The sequence below is a fragment of the Antrostomus carolinensis genome, unplaced genomic scaffold, assembly GCF_000700745.2.
Source record: "Antrostomus carolinensis isolate BGI_N321 unplaced genomic scaffold, ASM70074v2 scaffold28475, whole genome shotgun sequence".
In the NCBI taxonomy this organism is placed as follows: Eukaryota; Metazoa; Chordata; class Aves; order Caprimulgiformes; family Caprimulgidae; genus Antrostomus; species Antrostomus carolinensis.
In genome coordinates this window covers 29,734-43,551 of record NW_010318875.1, presented here as the reverse complement: position 1 = coordinate 43,551, position 13,818 = coordinate 29,734, and the positions used below count along the sequence as shown (strand labels likewise).

The following is a 13,818-nucleotide window of genomic DNA, read 5'->3' as shown; positions in this document are numbered from 1 at the left end:
CTGCTGATGGAGGCCTTTTCCCAGCACAGCATTTACAAATCTTTTGTCCTTTTTAAAATGAATTAAGCAGCAGGGTTTTAAAAACTCTGTTATTGAGTTGAAAAGGTCTTCAAGCTTTCAAATGTCAGAGTGTTGCATTATAAAAGGCAATATGTTCACCCAAATAGTGCTGGCTTTTCATTCATTTTAGGAAAGGTAGCATAGTAATTATTGACAGCTAGTGCAAACATACATGTTTGATTTAACTTTCAAAGGTATAGAAAAATAGCAAAATCTATTAATATAAATATATACTTTTAGCTATATCATCTCTGATACAGTTGTTATTTCTCTAAGTGCTCATGCTTTACATAAACTAATTGGGGTTTCACCTTTTCAGGCTTAGTGTAAGGAAGTGTAATATAATTGTCTTGCTGAACTGAACAGGAGCAGCAATTTCTTATTCCACCACAGGCTGTTCTGTGGCAATGTGTGTGCTTGTCAAATATCTAACAAAATTTTATCTCCATTAGTGGCATCCTAAGAGACAGGCCTGTAGGCTCCAATTTGAAAGGAGCCTGTGTGTAGGTTTGACTCAAGGGCATTGGTTTAATTCTGCAAATCAGTGTGTATGTGAACAATATTTAAGGCATGTCAGACCTGAGCTGCAAAAACAACTCATGCCAACGTGCAAAATGACTCTACATCTCACCTTCCTTGCTCAAATGAAAAGCCTGGGAACAAAAGCTCAGACCTCTATTTGGTAATAACACCATCTCATGGGCTTAAATACTGCTATTTTTGCGTGTTGCACATTTTTCAACATCTCTCCTTCTTAATCTTAATAAATGCCAACTTCTTTTCACATCTTCCCCAGCTAATAGGACCATCTTTACAACTTCTTTTCTCTTAAACTGCACAATTGATCAACATAACTTGACTTACCCAGAGCAAGCATTTTCAATATCCGCTTGATGTTTTGTCTGATCTTCTGTGTGATCTGAGTAAATGAGTTTTCGATTCCTTCCATCTACATCAATCTGATGAGAAGTATTTACTTATGAGCACTTCCCCAATTAGATATTCAGAGAATTAAGTTTAGACTATTGTAAACATCTGTGGCATTTGTCCACTGAAGTCAGGAAAGCATTTAAAGAAAGGAGATCCAGAAGTAAACAGTGAGAGGTCATTGTTAAAGGCTAGTAAAATAGTTTTCCGTCAGCTTAAATGGACCTGGTTCTGTCAGCCATTTCTTTCAGATATATCCTTCAAACAGTACCACTTATATTGCATCTAGTGTATGAAAGATGGTGAATATAATCCTGAAACGCAGCATGACAACTGAAATGAAATATCTTGAGAAATATCTTCTACACAAAATAGTAATTCTTAAATGTTCTACAAATGTGATATGTTAAACATTTTAAACTAGATCTACAGTAGTGATGTCTACAGAATTTAAAGATACACCTTTTAAAAGAAAAGACAGATACAGGGGTTTTTCATCTGCATGCTATTGGAATGGTAACAAAAGTCTGACACTTATCGACACAAATTACTCTAAATAATTACTTCACCCCCCTATCTTGAAAGTGATGCTAAAATTTTTCAGTAATACTAAGGGCTTTTTGTTACCTCATTTTAGGGGCAGATTGTGGGGAATGATTGTATCTATGCTTCCCACTTGTATTTTAATGCAGCAGTGATATATGCTTCATGCAGAACAGGCTGGCTTTAATTCGAACTGTGATATGCAGATGTCTCCCCTCCTTACTGAGCAGGTGTATGATGATAACCATGTATAAAGCAGTGAGTTGTATTAGCAGGGGTGTAAGTATCTGTTAGATTTGGGTCAGACTCAGAAATTTATTATCTTCTAAATTTCCAGGACACATCCCATTTTTCTGATGTAAAGAATTCTGAACTAAAAAATAGCCTTATTTCAGGATGTTTAAAACTCAAAAAAAAAAAAAGATACCATAACTAACATGATGTTTTTCTTTCTTACAGATCAATTAGAAGAAGCAGAATTTCAGAAAGCTCAAGAATGTGGTAATACTTCATATGCATCCAATTTTTACATAAAATTAATACAACTTCTGATACTTTTGGTATCTGCCAACTTTTCTCTTTCTAATGTCTTCCACATTCTAATTTTATTCTCTCATTGTTTGCTTTCCTATGTTTTGTTTTTACCCCTTCTCACTAGGTTTTGCTGTAAGATATTGTGGGTTTTCACTGGTAATAGATGTTTTTCCTGGATCTTGCTATCCAATTGCAAACTGTATGAGTTACTTTTACTGCTGTGACACGCACACATGCCCACCTCCCCACACTGTTTAACAGGGCTAAATACTGCTTATGGGGCACCTGGCAAGTGCTGACTTTGAATTCCAGCAGATTTTCCATCTGCTAGAAATCATCATCCCATAAATATATTTCCTGAAGGAGATATTTTGATGAGGATGCAGAATTATTTCCCTTTGGCATTTAGTTGCTAAGCTGTCACTATCATTACTTGTATTGTACTCCATTTTTCTAAATACCAATTTTTATATTTACGGTTCTTCTGAACAGTTTCAGAAATGAGATTCCAAGGAAACTGAGCTCTAAATCTGCAACTTCAGTAAGCTCCTGTTGATATGCAGCTGTAAGCTTTACACTGACTATGACTGCAAACTGCAACCTAATCCCTGGCCCTCTTACCTTGGCTGGATAATAGTGGGAGGACTAAAGAAATGATGGCGTTTCTGTCCTTTTTTTTTTTTTTCTTTTTTAATAGTTTTAAGATATTCAACAATGTCAGTACTAGGAGAATTTAGGTCAATAACCATAAACTTGGTAATTTTGAGAAAGTTAATCTGTGCCAGCAGAGAATCGATGTTGGTACTAGTTTGAAAGGATAAATCTTATTACACACTACACAGACATGGCTGGTCACACAGAAATAATGTGGAAAGGAGAACAGGACATTTGCAGGCACCCTTGCAGCACTTGTGTAGCTCAGTCTTAATGCACCCTCCCTGGCTAACCTGCCTTGGTTTTCTATCAGGACATAGGCGTACCCTTATGCAACTCAATTGCACACTCAAATTCACAGTTCCCTTAGACCTTAAATCCATCCAGTATCCATGCCCTGACCTTGGGCCCTTTATCCAGCCTCCAGTTCAGACCTTGGGTCTTTCCAGATTCTAGTCTTCTCCTAACCAACTAGTCTGAATCGTAATTCATTGGCAGATCTCTTGTTCATATACACACAGAGAGAACAGAATATACACTCAGTGTATACTTTTTGAGGATACACTCAGATGCAAACCAGTTTGAATTAATGTTGGACTTCAGTTGGATTAGTGTTGGACAAGGCACAGGGCCTGGCTAGTGAAGTGTGCTGATCAGCAATGTTCTTACACGTGGCAAGTCCAATTTATCCCCACTCCTCCAGTCTCCCACTTGTTCCAGCATGATCCTTCTTGATCTCTCTCTTTCCCCACCTTTGGCTTGTCTCCTAGACATCCTGTAAGAAAGTGCAGTATGTTTACATTATGTTTTCCAAACAGCATCTTCTACTTGAGAAATGTTTTTGTTGGTCTATCAAAGATCTTTGTGTGCAGCACACACTAAGTTGTGATCTATAATCTATTTTTGAATTTCAGAAATTCCATGTTCACATTCTAGCACAGGATCCACTAGCAAGAATGGGAAGATAGAAGAATTCCTGAAGAATTTCAAGAATTTGGAGGCTACCCAGGTAGAAGCACCAACTACTGAAGAAAAGGATTCTGCTAGCTCTCCAAATATAGAAATCTTTCCTCCACCTGAAGGACCTTGCTTCCACATACATCAAGATGATGTTCAAGCATCTGACATCTTTGAGTCATTGTTACCCTTTTTAAATAGGAAAGAGTATGACAGAAACTTCAAAAATCTGTATGATTTCTCTTATCCATTTATCAGTCGTATGTTTTATGGCTTTTCAGAAGAAGAAGAACTGGTTAGCTTTTTCAGATTAGCAAGGGAAGCAGCAAAGAAAGCAGGTATGTCCTGGGCGCTAGCAAGACTATGCTTTCTCTTAGGCAGACTCAGTGTTAAAAAGCTGAAGTTTTCCCAAGCTCGGGTGTATTTTGAGGAAGCATTGGGAGCAGTAGCTGGAGGGTTTAGTGATTTATACTTTGTGATTGCTCTTTATACAAATCTAACAGTCATCTACTTGATGCAGAAAAACAAAGAAAAATGTGCTCATGTTCTTGAGAAGGCTACATCTCTTCTCATGGGAATTCCCAACTACATTTGCAGCACTGACCTGGAGTCAGATATTCTAAAGTATGCTCTGAAGAGGACAATTTTGAGCCAGAACAAACATGCAGAGGCGAGGGCATGCTTCCTACTGGCAAAACATTACAGTGCACACAAACAGCATGAAGAGGCACTGCCATTCTTGGAAAGGTTTCAACTGTTGCTTAATGACTTGGGTTTACAAAACAACTTGTCAAACAACTGTTACTTTAAACTAGCAGAGTCCTACAATGAAAAGTGTTTGCCACACATTGTATTAAGCTGCATAAAGGCCTCTTCCCAGAGCTCCAGTATTTTAATGGATTCCTTGAAAAGGATTGATTTAGTCATCAAAAATGCTCCCAGGCTCTATGGCCTAAGAAAACTCAGGCAAGTACTCCCATCCCAAATTGCACCTTACCTCATACAAGCACTTTCCTCTGTGTTTACTAATGAGCAGCAAGGACTATGCAGCACTATCTATCTCAGCTTAGCAAAGCTGTACAGTCACCACAGACGGTATGGAAAAGCCATTGTTTACATGATGAAAGCACTGGACTCCGATGTTTCTGCTAAGCCAGAGGAAACTATTAACTATTTGGTTTCACTGGCTTGGTTATACATTCTTTACAGGCAATGTGATGTGGCTTTAGCCATTTTGAATGCTGTTGTAGACTCTTCATGGAGCAATCCTCAACAACTAGGCATTGCATACAATATGCTTGCTATTGCTTTGAAAAGAACAAACAATACAAAAGAAGCTGCTGAGAACTACTACAAAGCACTGCGTCTTTCAGAAGAGACCAATATGACCCATAACCAAGCTATAGCCCTGGCTAATTTTGGGGCACTCTGCCTGCACGCAGCAGCCAGCAAGCTGGCAGAATATTATTATATCAGGGCAGTGAAGCTATTCTGCAAACTTCCAAGTATGGACTGTGGCCAAGACTTTATCCAAGTCCTCCTTCAGTTGGGAATTTACTATGTTGGTGGAACTCAAAGAGAAAAAGGAAGGTTTTATTATGAATGGGCTTTTTTAGTTGCAATGGAGACAAGCCATCTGGAAAGTAAGTACTTTTTTTTTGTTTGTTTGTTTCAAAGTTACAAACCCTCTCAAAGTTACAAAATGTTCTCTGTTTGGGGATGTTTGTTGTATAGGTATGTTATAGTTGTTCCTTAAACAACATTTTATATCCAGTTATGTGATAGCTATCAAAGTGATTGAAAGCCTTGCTCTGTCCCATAATGGTTGAGAAATAAATACATGTTGGCTTGTTCTTCTGGTAGTACTTAGGTTTGTCAGAAATGTTAGAGAAAATTAAATGTTAAGAAAAAACTAAATAACTTAATTGTAAAAAGTCTAGAGATTTCTGTTCCATAATCTTTACAATAGTCATATCATCATCAGTAGTACAAACAGCACCAGACTCAAATTGAAAGGTATGAAAACAATTGGTAATCTGGATTACTTTTGCATAAAATAGTTGTATTTAGAAGACATATGCTTTAATTATTTATTCTTGCTACCATGATTAAGGTAATTTATACAGGTAAGGTGACTGTTTTATTATTTTATTTTGGAGATCATGTTTGAAGTAACCTCTTTGTTAACTTTGGGGGTGAAGAAACTTTGCAGTGGAATCCTCTTGTTATGACTTTTATATTCTTATTAATTGACTGTGCTGAATTTGTGAAACAGTAAGAATGAATTATTTTAAAATAAAGTTTCATGTTAGTATTTCCAATCTATTATCCTAGGTCAACTGCAAGCAATCAAACTGCTGTGTCAGTTCTACAGTACAGTTGTTCCCAATGAGGCTCAGTGTGTCATCTACAATGAATATCAACTATCTTTAGCTAGAAAGATGTCCAACAAATTTCTAGAGGGACAAATTCTGGAAACCATTAGTCAGCTCTATTTGTCTTTAGGAACAGAAAGGTAAGACATGCTGAATGATTTTGCTTTTATTCTGATTGTAACTTTTCTGTCATGCTAAAGAATCTTAAGTTTTGCAGCAGCTGAAGATGACTGATTTTTTTCACTCCGCTTTGCCAATACACTTTATTAGAACTGAAGGGTCCAGCACTAGTGGAGACTTCTCTTGTTTTTTAAAGTAACTGTCATCACCCAAGGGAACAAGATGTTTATAAGGGATTAGCACCCCTTCAAGAGCCAAATTATTTTTAAAATCTATGTAAATATGTTTAAAAACTATTACATTATGCCACTCTTGATGAGTGCTATAGCCCTACGATTATTGCTGGCAGATTACTTGTTTGTAAGATTTTTACAAGACAATTTTTCCATTAGAAGCCAAATGGCATATTCCAAACAGGTCAGATATCAAATTGTCTCTATGTAAGTGTTTCTCTTTGAGGAATTTTTTTTTTTTTTCAAAACTTATATAAACACAAAGACTATGTGTAAAACTGCATATTGTCAGTCTCAGTTTCTATACTGCTCTTATTCTCAGAATACCAATTTTTTGCTTTGCTTTATTGAAAAAAACAGACTGCACAAGTCAATTTATAGTAACTAACAGGTGCTGGGTTTCTCTTACAGGTTTCTCTAGACAATTTTTAAAGTGTTTTTTAAGACAGCTTTGATTATCTTTTTTTTTTTTTTTTTTTTCCCCCTCTCTCTCTTTCTGTATCTCATGTCAGATGTCAGGGAGTCACTTTAGATTGAGATATTTTCAAGAATGCCTCAGTATGGATGGAAAAAACAACCTCAGTTGTGGAAAGAGAATAGGTGCTTATTTTAGGTCTAAGTGGCTGCAGTCCAAACATCTAACTCTCCTAATGTGTCACCTGATTTATTTTGCTTTGTTCACTACTGTTTAATGATACAGTTGGTGAAAATCCTTTGGAGATGCTGAAGACAAATGAGTTGGTTAAGATTTCAAGCTACCTTAAATTTGCAGAAGGATGTAACTAACTGGAGAAGCTGCTGCTTTGTGCGCATTTAGTAGGTGGAACTGATGTAGCCTAGGAGCCTGGCTCCCAAATAATGTTAGCTGTGTAACCTTAGGAGACTATCAGATAACAGCATGTACTCAATAATATGGTATTAGACCATAGGATCACAGTATTCTTTGAGTTAACAGTCCCAAGTAACAAGAATATGTGTCTGTGATAAAGTAACAAAAACAGTGATTTCCTTGGTGTCATCACCTCCATCATAAATTACTGTGGCCATGCCAGGGGACACAGCCTGACCTGTTCCAGCTGCTATGCTGGGTTATAGATTGGTAAATGCTTCCATCTGCTGTAAAAGCAAGAGCTCTGAAGGAGGGATGGAGGTGGCATTCAGTAATTGGGCTGAGGTGAACTACTTTAATTGCCCTGCCTTTCCCCATGTTAGTAGCTTTGTTAGCAAAGAGAAGACTGAAATGTCAGGCTTGTTCAGGGGATCTTTACTTCCTCTCATGAATATAAAAGGAGTGAAAGGTCTCTGTCATTCTTCTTCCCTCAGATGAGATACTTTGTTGAGACAGAACTGAAATCTAGATAGTGTGAAATATGAGGGAGCATATTACTTTTAGATTTGTTTCAGATCTCTTTGGAGGTCTAATGTTGTCCTGAAGGTGCACAGTGTAAAGATTCACTGTACCTGTGCAGTTCATGTTATATTTTAATATATTTGTGTCATGCTTGGAGGAAAATGCAGCAGGTCAAGGTGATGAGAGTCTATCACAACACAGAGAAGGATTTAATAAGGAAGTTTGTGGCTTCTGTGTCTGGTGTAAAGCACTGTAAACTCCATCAATCTGACAGGCCTTTCCAATGAAGAGTATGACTATTCTTCTGAGAGCACAGTGCCCTTGCACTTAAAGAAAACTGCACTGCCCAATGATCTCATAATTTAGGTGCTTCTAGAACTGGTCATGTAATGGCCCACATTCTCTATCCCCCTGCAAAGTTTTTTCTATAATTGCTGATTAGTCTGAATTTTGCTGAATTGAGATGCCTAGGTGATATTTAAAAAAATATTTACAGATGCAATTCCTTTCTGAGGTGTGTGGGGAAAAAGTAATAAACAATAGAAGAGCTAAAGATGAGGAAAGATTTTCCCACCTGTCACTAGCCTAAGGCAGGGGAAGGACACATCCTGAAATAATATAGTGGGATGACAATCTGACAGGAAACACAGATTGAACAAAAAAAAAGGGAAGAGAAAGACTGGGTTTGCTAGTTACTAGTATAATATAGCTGAGAATTTATAATTGTGCTTTGAATAGAGGAAACAGATTGGTTTTTACTTTAACAAAGAGGGGTTTTTTTCATTAAGAAGAAAAACATTCCCAATTCTGAAGAACCCCTTGGTGACTAGCAGTTTTCTCCTGTTTCAGGGCTTACAGATCAGCTCTGGAATGTACCAAAAGAAGCCTTGGAATATTTATAGATCTCCAGAAAAAAGAGAAAGAAGCATATGCTTGGCTACGGGCAGGAAAGATATATTACATTCTGAGGCAGAACGAGCTTGTGGATCTTTATATTCAGGTACATTGTCAACACTTACAGGCATGCAGCCATCGTTAATGTGGTACAGGTGTCATGGTAAGAGAGTAATTCAATATAATGGTCCCAGAGATTTTGCTAACTAATGTTCCAAAGATATAGTAACACCATTTATGTCATGCTTAACAGCTGTAAGTCTCAGCATTTTGCAGTGGTGCTCCATTTTAATTTGTTGCTTGATTCTGGAATGATTTTGGGCAGTGATTATATATATATATATATATATTTTTAGTGCTTTCTCTGTTGTTAATTCAGTGCATTTCTTCACCATGATCTACCAGCTGTACAGTACCACAGCAGTCAAACCACGTAATGGTGGTGGATAACAGATAATCATCTTGGCACACTGGCTTGTGGGCCAGATCCCCAGGAAAATAGAGTAGACTTTTCAGGAAGCATTTCCAAAACATCTAAAGCTTTCCTTCTGTGCATAGCATGGCATGGAGCCAGCTGGAGCTGCTGCTGCATTTACAACAGTGAGCCCAGAGACATGTGGTTTGCACATCTTGGACCCTCCACAACCAGCTGGGTCCTGTTGCTGCTTCTACTGCTGTGCTAACACAGACAGAAAGATGAACTGAAATGGGGGTCTAGTTCTTGTGGCTGCTGAAACTGAATGATCCAGAATCTTTCTCAGAGCTGCACTGCAGCCCAGATCTGACTCTTGGTTGTCTACATGACTCCTAGCCATTCACTGAAGTATTTGGGGAATTAGTTTCTTGCTTTTTGTAAAAGGTTAAAAATACCTCTCTCCTGTTGTAAGGGAGAGTGCTGCTTTGTAGTACAGTGTGTATATAGAACCTTATATAGTAAGATCTCAGTCTTGGCTGGTGTAAGAGTGGTACCAAAATATGATCTCTAAGTAAAATAATTGGACGCCCGTTGTTAAGATGTTTTGAAAAAATTCTGCAAAGCAGGAAAACACAGGAAACAAGTTTATGTTTAAAATGTATTGAGACACAGTATTTAGGGCTATTTTAATGACTTCTCTCATTTAATTTTCACTTATTTCATCATAGAATTGTTTGGGTTGGAAGGGATCTGAAAGATCATTTTGTTCCAACCCCCCTGCCATCAGCAGGGACACCTTCCATGAGACCAGGTTGCTCAAAGCCTCATCCAGCCTGGCCTTGAACACTTCCAGGGAGGGGGCATCCACAACTTCCTTGGGCAACCTGTTCCAGTGTCTCACCACCCTCACAGGAAAAAAAATTTCTTCCTAATATCTCATCTAAATCTACCCTCTTCCAGTTTAAAGCCATTACCACTTGTTCTATCACTACCTGCCCTTGTAAAAAGTCCCTCCCCAGCCTTCCTGTAGCTCCTTTAGGTACTGGAAGGCTGCTAGAAGGTCTCTCTGGAGCCTTCTCTTTCTCCAGGCTGAACAACCACAATATTTGAATACTTACCAGGAAAACTGAATTATATTGACAACTTTATTGACAGTTATCAATACAATACAGCAGTAGAAGCAGCAGCAGGACCCAGTTGTCAATACAACTGTATTGACAAGGAACTGTGCTACAGGCCTGTTATTTCTTTTTCTTTTACTGAATGATTTTAGCTGATAAACCCCAAGTCACTCACATAGTGATACAAAAACCAAATCAGCATGTGGTATAATTTTATGTCTTCTATATATCCTCCAAAAGGAGGAGTGGGCCAGGGACACATGCATGTGTGTTCCATACTATGCATGTATGGAACCTGGTAGTTAGAGCAAAAAGTCAGTGCCTGTCCATGAGCAAAGTCTCAAAGCAGGAATCTGCCCACTAAAGGGTTGACCACTGTGCCAGTAATTTGTGCAAGTCATCATATCTTGCATGTAAAACACAACTTCCAAAACTGTGATGCAATAGAGTCCTTAAGTGCCTGAAGCCAAAATAGGATAAAAAGGATTGCTGCCTTTGTGCTTAAGTGAAGAGCTGGACTTGTAGTCATTGAATGCAATTTGAAAAGTAAAGATCACAAAGTCAAAGCAAGGTTCTTCATCTTCCTTCTTGTGAAAGTCCCCTTTCTCAGTTCTATTTATTCCACCAATAACTGAGTATCCTGCTATTCCTGCTTTGGGGAGGATGCATGCCACCTTTCATGAAATCCTTTTTGCTAACACAGCATAGCTTTATTTCAGAAGAACGGGATAGCAGAGCTGCATTTATTTACAGAATTCAGTTCACAAGCTTCTAAATCTGTGCTGTTAGCAATATTTAACTTGCAATTAGAATTTATTTCTCTGATAAGTTCAATTTAATTCAAATTTATTATGTTGCAGCTATCAAATGCACTATTGTTTTTAGAGTGCCATGTGCTGATAAAGGTAGCAGGATACTATTGCCAGAAAAAGGGATACCATAGCCCTGTGTGTGCCCAGGTCATGTTCTTCCTTCAGCATCTGCCACTGGCCTGTTCAAAGCCATAGTACTAAAAAGAGCATGGTCTCATAAAACGTAGCCTTTTCTATCTCATAACAAGAGGCCTTAAGAAGATTTTTTCAGCTGTGAATATTTATTATTTTTTTACCAAGAAGTAACCAAGATTTTCTTTCTTTCCACATTTTTTTTTTGTTTGTTTTCAGGTTGCTCAGGATGCTGCTCTTTATACAGGAGATCCAAATTTAGGCATGGAATTGTTTGAAGCTGCTGGAGACATATTTTTCAATGGTACTTGGGAAAAGGAGAAAGCAGTGACTTTCTACAGGGTTTGTGCAGTTTTTCTACTGCATCATTAGCTATGTAGCCTCCCATCACAGCAGGTGTTCTACAAATGCTGCATCAAAAGCTGATCCTTTCAGCAAACAGTTCATAACCTGTTGCAGCTGAGTATTTGTCATGGTGTTAATAGATTTCACCTGTTGCAAATCCTCTTCTGGGTGTTAGATATGCCGTATGCAAAGAGCAAAATAAAACCGTAAGTTGCTTGATAAGACATAAATGGAAGCCTGTCAGTGCACATCTTGGGGTTCAGCAATACCTAAGCTGTTTTTATGCATTTTAGGACAGGGCTCTTCCACTTGCTGTGAAGACTGGCAACAAAAACACTGAACTCAGATTATGCAATAAACTGGTGGAATTGCTGGTGAATCTGAAGGCTTATGAAGAAAGTCTGGAATATGCAAGAGCATCTCTTATGCTCAGTATAAGTTTAGGTAAGACCAATTTAAATTACAGCTGAATATCTTCAAAATAAGGCAGAATTCAAAAAAGCTTTCTTCTTTTGAATTCAGTTAATTTCTTGCCAAGATTTCATAGTGATACTATCATTGTTATTTTTGCTTCTCTTCAAGAATGAACAATTTTATTGCTATCTCCTCTAACTCCAAGCTCATATGGAACACCTTTGTTAGAGTGCAGAATTAAACCTGGGATTCCAAGTCCAAATGGAGTGTTTTTCTCACAGCCAAGCTCTAATAATAATGAATAATATTATCCCAAGTGGCTTCTGAGTGTCATGTATTTCTTTCAGATTCGATCATAGTCTTACTGGTGAAACAACCTAGTAAAAATGTATTCAAAACCAAATAGGGCTAGTTTCCAAAATGACTATTCTTCAAATTTGAGAGCTGTTCAACTAATTAAGAACCCTCTCACCACTCCTTACATGCACAGACAGGTCATTTTGATCAGTCTCAAAATCATCTTTTTCTCATAACTTTTGAGGTAAAGTATATACTGGGAGGGGCAAGGGGGTCTTTAATCCCATTAGCTACTATACTTTCAAAATGATCTCTTTGTATTCTTTGTAAGCATGCACTACTGGGTGTGTATATCTATACATGAGTGATATGAATGTAGTTATTTCTTAAGAAAGTCCCAGACACCGTAAAATCCTACACTGGGAAATTCAGGAAATCTGTGGGATTTTTCTTAAAGGGCAGGTTTTGGACATGTATCTCTTTAGCAAAATTAGTTTTATTCAATAAAAGATCAGCAAATACCATATAGAAGTAAAACAAAAAATAGCATACATGTATTCTTGTTTGAGACAGTTTGACTACTTTCTCTCTTTGGTTTTATCTTGACTCATACATTATCTCATTAGGAAATCAGCTTAATGAACGAATAGCTTACCATCGGTTGGCTGCCATCCATCATCATTTGGGTCACTGTGAACTAGCTGAACATTTCTATTTAAAGGCTTTGTCCCTCTGTTCCTCTCCTCTGGAGTTTGAGGAGGAAACATTGTATTACGTCAAGGTGTACTTGATTTTAGGAGACATTATATTCTATGACCTTAAGGTAAGCAATAATAAAAACTGCTGCGAAAATTGTTACATTGAGTAAAGTTTCATGACATCAGGTTTTACCACATTCTATTTTTATGCATTTAGAATGTAAATAATAAAGTGGGAAAAACTACTAAAGCTCATAATCCATATTATTCTCATTTGATACCTAATAAACTGAGTATTGGATGTCCTCTTACACCAGTTATACTATAAAGGGTGCTATCTTTGTGTCTCTTGTTTCAGGATCCCTTTGATGCAGCAGGCTATTATCATTTGGCACTTGCTGCTGCCATGGATCTGGGCAATAAAAAAGCTCAACTGAAGATTTATACAAGACTTGCAGTCATCTACCATAACTTCCTTGTAGATCGGGAAATGTCTCTCTTCTTCTATCAAAAGGCAAGAACCTTTGCAACAGAGCTGAACGTTAGGAGAATAAATCTGGCTCCCAATCAGCGTTATAAGAGTTCATAAGCATCTTTGGAAAATGCACTCTACCTAGAGCAATATTGCACTGGCTCTGTAGGAGGATGCAGAATGCATTCAATGTCTCATTATGCATGTGCTGTAAGCTGGAGCTCAGCATCCCAGACTAAATTACCAGTTTATATGACAGTGAACTACGCTTCATTGTCTCCAGGATATACAGTCTTGTACTTGTTTAAAGATCAGCCTATGAATTAAAACCAAAACCCAACAGTCTTTTTTTAAAACTAAATTTTTGTTTGCTATCTGTTTCTGCCTAGCTGGATACTGGAAAATGATCAATGCATAGATGCAATGAAAAATATTTAATAAAGTGTTATAGAGAAAAAAAACTC

General features: G+C 37.6%; 1 protein-coding gene across 1 annotated transcript in view; it reads left to right on the top strand.

Moving 5' to 3' along the window:
- SH3TC1 (SH3 domain and tetratricopeptide repeats 1) overlaps window positions 1-13,471 on the top strand; it is a 26,875-nt gene extending 13,404 nt beyond the window's left edge. Inside the window, exons 10-17 of the mRNA XM_010169086.1 lie at window positions 1,990-2,031; window positions 3,633-5,318; window positions 6,010-6,190; window positions 8,604-8,754; window positions 11,348-11,470; window positions 11,767-11,917; window positions 12,811-13,007; window positions 13,241-13,471. Of these exons, the coding sequence (XP_010167388.1) occupies window positions 1,990-2,031; window positions 3,633-5,318; window positions 6,010-6,190; window positions 8,604-8,754; window positions 11,348-11,470; window positions 11,767-11,917; window positions 12,811-13,007; window positions 13,241-13,471 (2,762 nt within the window). The remainder of the gene's footprint in view (window positions 1-1,989; window positions 2,032-3,632; window positions 5,319-6,009; window positions 6,191-8,603; window positions 8,755-11,347; window positions 11,471-11,766; window positions 11,918-12,810; window positions 13,008-13,240) is intronic.
- Window positions 13,472-13,818: the final 347 nt, after the last annotated feature.